We start from the raw sequence: 14986 nt of genomic DNA, 5'->3' as shown, positions 1-14986 counted from the left end.
TGACTAACCATGGAATTTGATGGATGGGTTTAAGTTATTCACTTTTCCACTTTATTAAGCAGAGGCTAAGTTAGAATCAAGATATGGACACAGACACCTGAGCCCCAGAAGAGTTGATCTCCGGGGATAAAAGACTTCTTGACCATGCACTGAATATTCCGCTCGGTCAGAGCAAGCACCCAGCTGTCTTGTTGGGACGTCAGCTAGCTAAGCCGATTGAATAACAGATTATTCAAAATGTAACGTTCAAAGCAAAACTATCAACGTGTAATAGAGAAACGTACCAGTAGTGAAAACACAGAATAAAAGTCTGAAAAAAATATGCATCTTAGATCCTCAGAGACTATATTGGGTTTTGATGCATACACATAAATAGCGGATTTTAAAAATCTATTGGCGGTAAAAGCAGACGGACAATGAAGATGCTTCATTTTTTTTAGGTATGTGCGAAACGTTTTCCAGAGAAGCTCTTTCATGTCTTAGCTTTCCATTTCTGCCATCTGCACCAGTAACTCAGAATCCCCCCCTCCCCCGTCCCTTTCCTCTAAACCGCTGAGGGCCTCGACGTTGGTTTTTGAACGGGTTAAGGTTAAAAATACTGCATATTGAAGAATGACTCAGTTTGCGCAGGGCTTTTCACACCACACTGTGGGGATGCATTACCTCATCGTCGGTCTCACAGAAGTGGGAGGGTTTCATTCGTCTGATTCTGGTCCGCTGTCTGTCCCCCCAGCTCGATTGCACTCAGGAGGTGACGGGGCCTTCTCCTGCTGCGCCCCAAAGCCCTGGAAGTCGATCCTAAAGGATATTAGAGAGCCAGCTTTCCTGAGCGCTTTCCAACCCAGACTGACAACCTTCCTCTTCAGAAAGTCTTTTACGTAATCAGTTCTGTCTTTCCCTTGAGTCGTCTTCTGCACTCTGCGGGTTTTTAACGGTGCTCTCGTTTTGTTAACTCGTCTCCTTGTTTGTTTTTCTTTCAGACGTTTTCAGAAGTTGCTTTTAATATTCTTATATAATAATAACCATAACTTTGTTTTTAATAATTAAACCCCTTTTTAGAGTCCTCCACTCTCACACAGACACAGCTAAGGCGTCGTTGTTGAACTGGCAAATCGTGACGAGAGAGTGTGTCGGACATCACAGCTTAATAGAGCCTCTCTGGGATGTCCATCTTCTGTTAATGACCTCTTCTCTAGCACTGTATCCGAGCATCTACTGTCCCAGTAGCACGATCCCCGGTTTCAGACGTCTGCCACAGCTCTTGAGGGGATTTGTTCTAAGAAGTCTCCTGTTCTACAGTCAGGAGGTTCAGATGTGTGAATATCTAAATTGTACGATGCAATGAGGTTTCTCGCCACCATCACTCAAGTAATGTAGGGAAAAAAGGGTTTTTTCATATTGTGTTCTTTCTGTGTAAAACGTCTCGGCATTCTTAACGCAAAGCTCATCTGACTCAACACTTGCATACAACACCAGAAAGTCAAAAACTGAACACGCAACACACACACCTGAAGTGTAGCGTCTTTTCTTTTATTTGAAAAAAAAAAACAAATTAGTTCATTCAGTATAAAAAGCAATTCATGAAGCGTTTGCTGGTCTTAGATCACAGTCATGGTAAATACATTAAATAAATAAATAATAAATTAAATAAATAAACAAATCAATCGATCATCATTATGCGGGAAAACATAATAGAATAAAATAATATAAATAAATAATATTTCTTTGACTTTTTCAGTCAGCTTCTGGATTCACCAGTGAATCAAGGAGACTATCTCCTTCTTCATGGAGTTTCATCTTTACTTCTTGTTGCTCTCTAGGAATTCCTGAAATTGCTCCAGTGCGCGACGGAGGTCCCTCCTCACGCTCTCCCACGCGCAGTAGCTGTAGTCCTGGGGGGTGAGAACACGAGTCTTAAAAAGTCACGTGGGTGATCACGTCCGTTTCCAGCTCAGCTGTGCTGCAGTGCTGGAGCCCGGCAGAAAGAGAGAAGCTGTATCTCGCACTGTCACTGACATTGATGAGAAATGCTTGTTGCACTACAAAGCAACTACACCTTGACACCAAGTCACATCATAAGAATAAAACCTGTTCCGGATGATTCGCAGATTGGGTACCTTATCTCTCAGGACCTTCTCCAGCTTGGCGAAGCTTGTCTTCAGAACCACGCTGACGCCGAGGCGATTCGGTTCTCCGGAGAATTTCATTTCGCTCCCTGCCTGCAAAGGACAAGGAACAAAAATCTCACATCTCCGTGTCACAGTCTGATCAGTGTCTGGACAGCTAAGGTTCAAGAATCACAGGTTACATAACAACACTGCATTCTCTCCATCTACCGGTTTCTCGCTTTTAGTGGAGCCTTCCATTACAGTTTCAAAAAATGCGGAGCAGATTTCATTCTGGAGTTAACTAAACCCACAAAATTCTGAACATGTTCTATCGTGCGATAGTTCAGTGTGATAATGTATACACATAACATTTAAAATGACAGAGGAGCGAACGCAGTAAGAGATACTTACACAAAGTGTCAGCTGTCTGATCTGGCGGTAGAGGAGGCCTTGGAAACGTTCCAGTTCAGAGATTTCCCAGGTCGCAGGGTGCCCAGTCTTGTTGAAGATGTTGTGCACGCACCTCATGGTCTCTAGTCCAGTGAGTACAATATCTTCGTTCTGGAAGAAAAAAACAACAACAATTATTACTAATGCACGCTGGAATATACATATGTGCTTGTAGAGTATTGAGTATTGAGAAATGTGTTCTGATTTCATCGAACTGAAGTTTAAAAAAATGTTAACCTTGGCATTTTCAGCTGTCTTGAAAGCATCCACTGGGAATGTGGTGATAATTTGTGAAACGCACTCCACCGGGAAATCTCCACCCTAGAGGAAAATAAAACGAAATTAAGTTATATATAAAAATAAACAGAATATAAAATTAATATTCGGAGTGGAGCTTCTTAGTTAAGATGTATTACCATTTCCTTCAAAGCCTGGATACTTTTCTCGTTTATGTTTCCCAGTTGATGCTCCAACCAAGTGCATTTCAGAGACTGCGTTTCCACAGAGAGAAACAGAACCAGGCTGAGCGTCACTAATTTCTGCAGAGCCATTTAGCAAGAGTCGGGTATTAATCAAAGCAAATAAATATATAGAAGGATATAATCTACTCTGATCTGAAATACAGATTTGATTAATTAATGTTAATCCTACTGCCAAAGAAGTAAAACTCCGATTTATGATTTTCTAGAGTGCACCAGCCGGGCTTATAAAGCATACCTCTTTCGACCTGTGCAATGCAAAACATAAGTGTATTTTTTATGTATTCCATAGAATTCTGGTTGATTTCCTCTTATGGCTAGGGAATGTCCATTTTCTGTTTCAATTCTTGTACATGTGCTTGTCTGAGATCTGCTTTCCCTCCTTTGGATTAAAATCTAAACACAAAGATGATTTCTAATTAAACAAACTAATTTTGTTTCATTGTTGTTGTTGCCCGGTTAGAAAATACAGAGACGAGAGCTGCGATGCTGTGGTCTCTTTCTCTAATTGTAAATCTTGTATCTTTCTGCTTTCAGTTCCTGTACTTTACATTCACGCTCTCTGCCGCTCCGAAACAGTTACGGCACATAGTCTCGAACGGAGTACTAGAAATAAACAATTCACAGTGATAAATTGCACCTACTAAGATTTTTAATAATTAACATGGAAGATGCTAAACAATTAATTATTAATAAGACTTGCACTGGGTCTAAATCTACCGAGAGAGAAAAAAAAACGCTTTCCGTAGAACGAATGTGAAAACCGAAGAAATTCCTAAGTAATTATTACCCGACTATTACGTTATTGAATGGGGGGGATCTCTGAAAAACAAAGTCATGCTGACGTGCTTTGCACACCTGGCAGGTCCATAGGACTGATGATATGAAGTCTCGTTTTCAGGAGACGGTTTATCTGCAGATGTGGGGAATACACCTGATCGAAGGAAGAAAATGACCAGAAAAACGAAATGTCTGACCTACCAAGAGATGCAGTAAATGAGATTCCTACGTACTGCAGCTGTTCTCTGGGTTATTGTGCTACTGGACACATATTGTATTTGCAAGTGACAGAGTTTTCTGTTCCAGGAAATGTGGATGGTGGTTTGGGGGACCTGTGGTCAGAAGGTGGTGCAGATTAGAGGGGATCAATGGAATAAGGTAATAATGGGCGGTAGGATTTGGAAAAATGGTCCATTTGCGGGGTCATCCTGTAAAATAGGGAAATTTGCTTGGCTGGTCCTGGGAATAGAAAGGGAGGTGGAGTGGAAGGGATGAGCAGTGGAATACAGCCCTGGGTCTGAGATTTCCCTCTTGGATTGATGTTCCGAGTGCTGAGGGCCCTGTCCAACACATCGTCAAGGGTATCCCCGGTCAATGAAGGCCAAGTGCATTATAATGGCTTTGACTTCCTACAGGAACGGTGAGAAAGGGGCGAGTTATGGGGGTGTTAGGGGTGGTAGGAGCTGTAAAGCAGACAGCCATTTGAATTGGTGGGTGTCTAAGATACAGAAGAGAGTGGAGGAGGACACATTTACAGTGAATTTTAAAGATGAATGGAAGTTGGTGAAATGATTCAGGCACTCTTATATAGTGGACATGAATGTTTTTTTTTTATTTTGTAAAGCTTTTGTAATTTTTAAATTATTTTTCCTAAAAATGATCCGTTTGTTTTCCCACTTAAATATTGTTGGTTACAAGATCTTATTAAAGGTGAAAAAAGGTCTGATGTGATTTGTCTTGATTTCAGCCTTTACATCTACAAAAGCTGCCAGTCCAGGGGGGAGAAGCAGAATTCCATCCAGCTATCTATGTGTTTGCATGATTTGGTGTCTTCCTCGTACCCAGCAGCCATATCGCCCTGCAGCTCCCAGCTGGGAGCCCACTGGAGCTCAGCAGGTGTGAGCCTGGCCAGTACCTGGATGGGAGACCTCCTGGGAAACACTAAGGTTGCTGCAGGAAGAGGTGTTAGTGGGGCCAGCAGGTGATGCTCACCCCGGACTCCATGTGGGTCCTAATGCCCCAGTATAGTGACAGGGACACTATGCTGTAAAAAGGTGTCGTATAAGATTAAACTGAGCTCCTGACTCTCTGTGGTCATTAAAAATCCCAGGGCGTTTCTTGAAAAGTAACCCGCCAGCGTCCTGGTCACATTTCCCATTGGCCTTTACCCATCATGACCTCCTAATAAGCCCCCAATTCATCACTCTGTTCTCCTCCCCACTGATAACTGGTGTGTGGTGAGCGTTCTTCCGTTGCATCATCCAGGTGGATGCCCCATTACCTGGTGTGCTCAGAAGAGTTAGTATTACTCATTAGTATTACTACTAATATAGGTGTAATTAGTAGTAATAAAGTTGTGGATACATCTGATTGGTAGGGACCTGGGGATGAGGGAAATATATGGTTTCAGTTTTCGGCTTCAGCCATAAAGTTGATCTTTTAGCCCGACTACAGAGCGCCCCCTCTGTCTGCTGCTTTTATGACAATCCCTTCTATGGTTGAGGTGACACCCGATCTGTTTGTAATCAGAAACATTGAAGTGACTTATCTTATTTCCAAAAACCACAGTCCTAATTATGACTTGAATTTGTCCGGAAGACGCGTTGCGTTGCAGAATTCAATAACCAGAAACATTTCTTGTCCTTGGTCCAGTACAGTAGTGTATTAAGTACATTTTCAATAACACAAACACAGGGCGATATTTTGTATGCCACGATTTATTCATTTAAAAGTACGAATACATTACATATATACTCAAATGTTTAATAAGTTAAATAAATAACATAGCTAAATAAATAATTTAATTTTTCCAGTTTTTAAAGTGTAGAGTATATTTAAAAACTTTCAATAAATATTTATATAAATAGTACGAACGACTTTAAATATTAGTTAAAAAATAAATATTTTGACATGTTCATATTACAAAAACGAAAACTTCAGTAGTGTTCCACGTTGAGCGCTCCGACTGCATGCTGTTTTTCAAGAATGGCTTGTATGACCTGTATGAGTTTTTGTCTTGTGATTTCCCAGGCGCAGGAACTGTAATTCTGGAACAAAGAAATCTCAATTTAGAACGCAGTAAATACTGCGTGGCTAAAACAAAGGTGCTCGATGCGTGTTTTCGAAGTGAATAATGTTCATCTACACCAGTTTGGTGTAGTCAGTGAGTATATGCTAAAGCCTTAGACTAATGAAGATTACTGCGTTCTCTTGAACAAAGTACCCGCGAATCAGTAAGCTGTGACATCAGAGCAACCAAGATTAAGGACTTCCCGCCTTGTAATATTTTCAAGTTTTAAAGACAAATCCTCCGTTGGGTTTGTATTCGTACCAGAAATGACCACATTAGTCTCAACCCTACAAAAACATTAGAGCTCCTAATTCTAACCAGGTTAAATGCAATCAGACTGATATAAACCTTTAAAATGAGAGGACCCGTCTATTCAATGGCCTGATTACAAACATCAGTCGTTTGCTTTGGTAGATTTGAACTCCAAATGTATTGAAAACACGCGATGACCTGTCAATTTAACACACGAAGCAGATCGGATCTCTCATCCCGAATCACGCGTGACTGCCGAAAAAAGTCCGCAAAGGGAATTTAGTAAAAAGCAATCACGCTTTTAAAAAAAGCTAACTGGCTTTATATAAAAAAAGATGATATTTCACGCAAGCCGGTACCTTTTCTTCCAGAAAACGTCCCATTTTCTTAAAGTAGGTCTTCAGCTGCACCGTCGAGTTATTGGCAGAAGATGTTTCTCTCCGTGTCCGATTCCTCAGAGCCTGAAAAGACGTTTTTGAGACCTTTATGAACTGGAAGCGCGCCGCACCTTGCACAAATTACTTTGCCGAACAAGGCCCAGTTTCAAAAAAATGGTCTTTTTAAAGCCCCTAGCATATGTTCTGGAACTTAAGGGAATGCTTCGACGTTATCCGTTCGCTGTCAAAGATTAGAAAAACTATGGAAGATAGTGCATATCATAAGCAGACTGGTTAGTGGTTTGCACCTTACCTCAGGATTCCTCAAATGGACATTTGCTTTCAAAGTAAGCAGAGCGTAAAACGCACGTAATTAATAAAATATGGCTTCCTGTATATCCGGTGCACGGTCACCATGTGCATTTAGCCGTACACACTCGTGTCCTGCTGTTGTGAATCCAACTTCCACACACAATTCTCCAAGTTACTGCTGAAAGTAGCGTTCGCTTTAAAAAATCCTGCAAAGCCTGTTTTCTGTATTTTTAAAAAACGTTATGACTAAGTTTACCTTGTTTGTCAGTACCCACCGCTCTAAAGCATACTTGTCGAGTCATCTCAGAACGTGTGTAGGAAAGGGGCTAATGTAACTCGAAGCACGCCTCAGTGCAACTTACACATTTCTTGAAGTCGGAAACCTGACGAAAAACAACACTCTGGAAATCCTCCAGCTTTCTTTGGTCCCATGTTGACGGCCTGCCTTCGCTTTGAAAAAGGGTGTTAACGCTCCTCAGTGTTTCGTAAACCACCGGCTGGATGTTTTCATTCTGAGTTTGGGCGAACGAAGAAAACAAAACGTTAGCCGGAAAAAAAATGCAGACCCGTGTTCCAAGCGCTGCCAGCGTGTGAGCTGACTGACATCTGCCAATCGCCTCTGATGCTCCACACGTGTGAACGGCCGTCCCTGTGCTCGGCGGGTATTTTGGGTAAGAGAATCAGCCTTTACCTGCGAGCCATCGGTAAGCACCTCCGCTGGGAAAGTAATCAACACGTTGTCTTTGATGCACTCTCTCGGGAAATGTCCTCCCTTTAATGTACAAGAGAACAATACAGAAGCGTTCAACCGATCGAATTTTAAGAAGTAGCATATTCATCTCCAGGTTAGAAACAGTCGATTTCGGACTCACCATGTCCTTGAGAAGATTCAGGCTGACTTCAATCAGATGCTCCCTGAATGCGCACCTCGTAGGCATCGCCCAAGCCTGCGAGAGGCAGAAGACAACACACAGCCAGAGAAAGCCTTTCAGTGCCATTGTGTGACAACCGTATGGATTAAGAATCTGCAAATTAATGTGCTGCATAATGGTTCGGTTCTATTAAATAGTCTATAGCGAAGTCACTCATTCCATTGCCAGCTTGAGAAGTACCGTGACCTCATCCTACGGAGACCTGGAGATTTTCCACTGTCCGGTAGGAAATGATTGATATGCCGATATTTGTCGCATACACTTTACCTCCATTCATGCTTAATACATAACCACAAAAAGTTCACAACCAACACTCGAAACGTAAAACGTTTACACTTAACAGGAATTGTGTCTTGCGCTGTTAAAATGGCAAAGGTCGCGGCCTGCAGTGAAGACTTGCATGCTGAAGTTACATTGCAATGTTTTTCTTTTTTTTTTTGGTAAAAGAATAATGTGCAATGTTTTTCTTTGCATTCTGTTGAAATGTACAGGAGTGCTGGGTGTCCAAAAAAAATATCTCAGGGGACACTCAAATCTCATTTTATCTTATTATCTTTCCCGATCTCAAGAGATTCATCGGCCTTCATTGTACAGTAAATATCAATTCACTGCGGGCAAGAAACTAAAACACTCCAGCTATCCGATCGAAGTGAATCTTATATGTAGTCACATTTTAATTGAATGATAACAATCAGACTCTGAGGTACTTTATGAGCCATAGCAAAAGTACAGCCCACGAGATTTTTATCAATAATGTAATGTTTTGCTATATTGATTGAATTGCTCTTCGAAGGGCTTCGGATAGATTTATCAACTCCTCAGTTTATTTTGATATAATGCTACATTGATTTAATTGATTAGCGTATTATAGCTTGCATCCTTTTTTAATAATTTGGTCGTTTTAATGCATTTGTTTTAAACGAATGAATATTATGAATGAAACAGTTTCAAAGCATTTACCACTCTATTGTATTTTATTTAGCGACAAGGGTGAGGTGATGAAAATAATTTTGAATATATTTATATTACTTGATTAATATATATATATAATTTTAAAATGACACCACTGAATTGTGTAACTGTGAACTTTGGCAAACATCTTGTACTGTAGGTTCCTCTCAGACCAATTCTTCATTATTTTTACCACTCTCTCGGTCATGTAGAAGACGGACAATCTGTGTTTTAGTGTCCCGGGACAAGTTGTTTTCTAGATGCGTTTTGGTCTTGATTTAGTCCAAAACCGTAACGTGAATCACCCGCGTTTTCCGACTTGTCGTATTAAATGCTACGCAAATAAGAAGACCAACCGTTTTCGCGAATTTTCGAATTTTACAAAAAAAGTGGGTTTTCCTGTCGATAAAGCTAAACCCGTTTAGATGAATCAGAACTAATTATTAAACCGCGCTTAATCTACTCATAATAACTGTTTCTGAAGCCGACATTTTGATGACTACAGTGGGAAGAGAGTTAAGGATCGGGCATAATAGTTTCGTATCACATCATCTCGCTGCTGGAGTGATCTACGCGCTGCGGTTGTGGTTGGTGTTGAGTTGCAGTGGAAATTTCAAATAGACAAATAAGCAAATGTCTAAATACATGGTTTGGATTTTTCAGGTGGCGTCTTGCACATCGATTTTCTTCTAATTGGGTATTAAAAGTGGTTTCAAAACGTTTCTGCCTTTGTCCAAGGCGTGCTTCGGTTCTACGGCAGCTGTGTGATGTCTATAAAGTACTTACTTTCAAGAAGCCACGGACACGATCAATCTAGATTTATATCAGCTACAATATAGAGACACATGTCAACATTAGGTACAGGAAAAAATACTCTCAAATAATCTTGACCACTTAGAAAAACGAGCATAGCCCTTACTACTAATAACGATATTATTATTCTAATCCACTACTAATTAATAATAATAACTACTATTATAATTTATACAATAACTACTATTCTAATGTACTACCATCTATTCTTAATAATAATAATAATAATGATATTATTATTATTATTATTATTATTATTCTTATTTTATTATTATTATTATTATTGTTGTTGTTGTTGTTGTTGTTAAGAGTACTGCTATGTGTGGCAAACCTCATATCAATTGATCAGATTTGTTCAACAAATGTAATTTCTCTCAGGCGTGCTAGGTGTTATAAATCTTGACAATATAATATAGATATATAGAGATATTTTTGCGACAGCAATAGTAGGCCTGCTTTGCAAAATAAATGACAAAAAGTGTTTATTTTCAGGGTCTCACATTTCAACCGTTATCCACACTCTTTTGCGTGAACTACATAGTGCACCTCTGCCTTGTGTCTTATGATTTTTTTTGTCCACATTTTACTTTTTTCCCTCCTGCAGAAATGGCCGGGAGCTCCTGGCTGCCAGGCCTGACTCACGAAGATCAGCTTCATTTTCTGAATTTGAGAGAACCGCGCTGACTTTCAACACTTTCTCTCGGTTCCCGTTTCTCACCTGGCCGCTCAACGTGCACTTTTCCCTTCGGTGAAAGTGAATCACTTTCGTCTCCGCCGTCTGCTAACTGGGCAGGGAAATTAGTCAAAACCGAAGTGAGTCTATATGCGTTATTTAATTTTAAAGCAAACATCGGCGATGTTAAATGTCGGAATCGGGTTGTGAACACAGAACATAGAGCCCGTGAAGACCGATTTTCAGCGGGTCACGCAATTCGTGACAGCGGACTAATTATTTCATTCCGTCCACGCAGAAGAGCAAACGTTTCCATCTTGGTTGATCAGCGTGGACAATCCAGTTACGACCTTTGAAAAACAGATCGATCGGAACGTGGCCTGCAAAGCAAAACCATCAACGTGTCACAGAACTGTATGCCCACTCTGATAATATACGCTAAATTATAAAGAATTTGAAGCGAAGCATAACAGACTGTGTTAAACTGTGTTTAAAATCTGTCGGTGCTCCAGAAACACACGGGCAATACAGATGGGTTCCGTTTCTTTTGTGTGATGTTATCATTTCTCCACAGCCCCGATTAAAAGGTGTAATGTCTAAGACATTGGTTTTAGCTTTCTATTTCCGCAGTCTAACCTCTAAACTGACATCTCGGAATCCCCACCTCCGCCGCTCCTAACTCTGCGTCGGTGCTGCTAGTGAATTGGGTAACGTTACAACGCTTTCTTTTCAGGAATGAGTCAGTTTTCTGATTTACAAAGGGGTTTTTAGGATATACTTGGTTGGTGCATTGCATCATCGGTAAGCTGTCTGAAATGGAAGGGCTTGGTAACAGGTTTGGTTGAAGTATGGTCTCTGTAAACCCCTAACTCAGCCGGATGGAGTATCACAGTCAGCCGTGACGTTCGGTGCCTCTAGCGCAGTGGTTTCCAGTGGCGGTGACCCCCCACACCTGCAGCTCATCAGATACATTTAAACCTCAGTTGATCTCTGTTGCTCCATTGAGATATTTGCATTTTCTGTCTAGTCACAAGTTTGGGATTCGATTTCACTTACAAAACGCAGTGGTTTAAGCTCCATGTTTAAGAGGTGGAATCAGTTCGAACGAAACTTACTATGAATCTTTTTATGTATTAAACCAATAAAGGGTTTGACCTGTCACGACCGCCAGCCTGCCCAGACCAGCCCACAGGAGAGCTCACCAGTGCGAGCAGCGAGGCGATAATCACAAGCGCCGCCGCACGCGTTAACTCAACACCACAAGCCCTTCAGTGCGGCGGGCAGCGGTATTTAAGCCATTCAAACCCGCTTCCTGCTGCTCGGTATTGAGTCTACTCATAGAGAGCTCTACCTAGCGCTTATTTTGGACCTCGCCTTTCGAGTCGGACTGTTCGCCTCTATTAGTACTTCCTGGATTTTGAACCGCCTTTCTCATGCTCGACCACGATCTCACCTGACGTTCCGGAGTTTGCCTGCCTGGACACACCCACCTACCTACTGTGCGTCTGCACAGGGTCCACCTATCTCTTCATTGCGGATTCCTTGCATAACCGTGTCTCGGCTTAAGCCAAAACCGACAGATGTGCATTTTCACCAGGTTGCAAATAAGTTGCATTATAAAGTACCGTTAGAGGCTCTGAACGCATAACTGGAGGGTTGCATGTTCAGAATCACTCTGGGACACTACCATTCTAACCCTGAGCTAGCAGCTTGAATCTGCTCTGTTCGGTTTGCTAAATGTGTAAAAATTAGTACAAATGTAAGTCACTCTGGATAAGTGTCAGCGAGTAATTGACAATAAAACGTTTGACCGATAAGATTAATTTCAATTGCTTTTTAGTTTGCTCCTTAAGCACTGTGCTCACTCTTGCTATTGTAGATTGCAGCCTTATTTTAATATCCTAAGACTCCATAATATTAGGATAAGTGATTTGGGGTTATTGTATAGCGCAGTAAAACTAATTTGGTTTTAAAGTAAAACATATGAAAAGATATCAAGTACATCAGGGCCACGGATGCAGACTTGCTGTTTATTGCTTCTTCTCCTGCACTCTTATCTAATCAATTGATCAAACGCACAACAATACAGCGTGCAGCAGTAGTTGTTGGCAATGAAACGTATTTTCTACCAGCTCACGGGGAGGATACCAAAATTAAAGTTACAAAATAAGGTTACATAATAGTGCAATAGATATTGAATAATCTACTCCCTCAGTAGCAGGTTGTCACGGACGTCCAAAGGGACTAACCGTGGGGAGCAGGAGAGCAGAAAAAGACCCATATGCGTAGCGGCGAGACGGGAAAAAGGCCCGGGCTCATTAGTGCAAAGAGTTCAGGAATGCCGTATAGAAACCTATGCCCTCAGGGAGCGGACGTGGGGCGCCCTGGTGCTAGGCGGGTCTCAGGACATCCAAACATCAATGCTGAGCCAGGACAGAGTGCAAGACCCGGAAATATATAGCCCAAGGGAAAGAGAGGGACAGGAAGGACAGCAGACCGGAAACTAGGGACAGGTCAGAGAAGGAGCGCCCTCTGGCTGCAGAGGGCGTGACACAGGTCTCAGTTTCAGACTGAACTCGCTTCTCTCGGTTAGATCTTAATCAAGGAACAAGTAACGGTTTATTCCACGCTGACCAGAGCAGAAAAGAAACACAATGTTTCGGCTGTGGAGTCTGTCTTCAAGTGAATTTCTTTTCCGCCTGGAATAAACCTTTACTTGTTCCCTTGCAGTCTACGCCTGCTGACGCAGCTCCCCACCCGAACTACTAATGAAGGCAATAGAGAGAGGAGGTTTGTATAATAAGGTATTTATCGTGCACTATGGCTGCCGTCACATCATCCAGGTGGATGCTGCACATTGGTGGTGGTGGAGGGGAGTCCCATTACCTGTAAAGAGCTTTGAGTGGAGTGTCCGGAAAAGTGCTATATAAGTGTTGTAATTATTATTATTATTACTATTATTATTACTGTACATCAGTTGTTTTTTGTTTAATTTTCAAATTTTTAGTGCAGTTTGAGTTGTACTCCATTTCCACCTCATAAGCATTAAAGGAGGCAGTAGCATTAGACAATTCTGTTTTGTGCCTGTGATATTTGCCCATTATGTATAACAAATTCATTATAAATGTTTTTTCTCCATATTATCATATGATTACTAACTTATTCCACATTACTATATTAGCATTTTACTATACATACAGTTTTTTACTATAACATGTGCCATATTACTGTAATTATATCATTTGCAAAGTATAACCAAACATCAGACTCCTTAAATCTCACATTTGCTTAAAGTTTTGCAAGCCTATCCAGAACAACTTTATATACATGCAGGTAAATAAATGTTTCTGTTCCACCCGTATACAATACACAGGAATCATTTTGTTCCTGTGTAAATCTAGAAAGTGGTGGTTTAGTGGGCTAAAACCTAAAAACCACTTTAAATGTTATCTCTTTAACTTTGTTAGTGAAGGCAGTGTATATCAAGAGTTGTCCAAACTAATTTTCAGTTAATATAATACAGACAGGGAAGAAGCATGGTTTATGCAGATTCGTTGGGTGGTTATTGTTGCAGTTTTCATTTTCATCTTCAGATTGTGCAGAGCAAAGGAGAATCGGACTGTTGTACGTCATGAAGGTGCGACGGAAAGACGCCCCAAACAACCTCCGGTACGACCGGCGCGTCACGCAGCGGTAGCGCTCAGCCCTTCTGAAGGTTGTAGGCCAGGAGCCGGGCAAACTCATGACAGCTGGAGAGTTTTAGTCTTTACCCCCATAATTCAAAGAATAGGCTTTAAGATACTGTTTGTATTGAAACTGTTACACAGTTTTGACAAAGACATTCAAAGCACGCAGCGACCTGCCCCGAAAGCACGTCATGGACTACGAGGCTATATGGAGCACTGACAAAATGAACATACCATGTCATAGAAAGTGCATGTAACATTTTTTTATTTAAAATTCAGATTGCAATTGTTTAAAAAAAGTCATCACAAATATACATCGAGAAACATCGAAAATAAATATAAAAAATAATATATAAATAAAATAAATATTTTTTTAAATAAAATAAATAATCATAGGCTCCTTTGACATGGGCCGTGGGTTAGGAATTCTTTCTTCTTCATGGAGTTTCATCTTTACTTCTTGTTGCTCTCTAGGAATTCCTGAAATTGCTCCAGTGCGCGACGGAGGTCCCTCCTCACGCTCTCCCACGCGCAGTAGCTGTAGTCCTGGGGGGTGAGAACACGAGTCTTAAAAAGTCACGTGGGTGATCACGGCCGTTTCCAGCTCAGCTGTGCTGCAGTGCTGGAGCCCGGCAGAAAGAGAGAAGCTGTATCTCGCACTGTCACTGACATTGATGAGAAATGCTTGTTGCACTACAAAGCAACTACACCTCGACACCAAGTCACATCATAAGAATAAAACCTGTTCCGGATGATTCGCAGATTGGGTACCTTATCTCTCAGGACCTTCTCCAGCTTGGCGAAGCTTGTCTTCAGAACCACGCTGACGCCGAGGCGATTCGGTTCTCCTGAGAATTTCATTTCGCTCCCTGCCTGCAAAGGA

General features: G+C 41.3%; 1 protein-coding gene across 1 annotated transcript; it reads right to left on the bottom strand.

The window, feature by feature from the left end:
* Positions 1-5889: 5889 nt before the first annotated feature.
* LOC138225477 (interferon alpha-21-like) lies at positions 5890-8050 on the bottom strand. Its single transcript, XM_069185713.1, has 5 exons — positions 7921-8050; positions 7740-7820; positions 7411-7560; positions 6719-6820; positions 5890-6084 (listed from the first exon to the last, which is right to left on the bottom strand). The coding sequence occupies exons 1-5, from the start codon at positions 8044-8046 to the stop codon at positions 5974-5976; spliced, it is 570 nt and encodes a 189-aa protein (XP_069041814.1). The 5' UTR covers positions 8047-8050; the 3' UTR covers positions 5890-5973.
* Positions 8051-14986: the final 6936 nt, after the last annotated feature.

The sequence above is a fragment of the Lepisosteus oculatus genome, chromosome 28 (genome assembly GCF_040954835.1).
Source record: "Lepisosteus oculatus isolate fLepOcu1 chromosome 28, fLepOcu1.hap2, whole genome shotgun sequence".
Classification (NCBI taxonomy): domain Eukaryota; kingdom Metazoa; phylum Chordata; class Actinopteri; order Semionotiformes; family Lepisosteidae; genus Lepisosteus; species Lepisosteus oculatus.
This window is presented reverse-complemented; position numbering and strand designations above follow the sequence as displayed.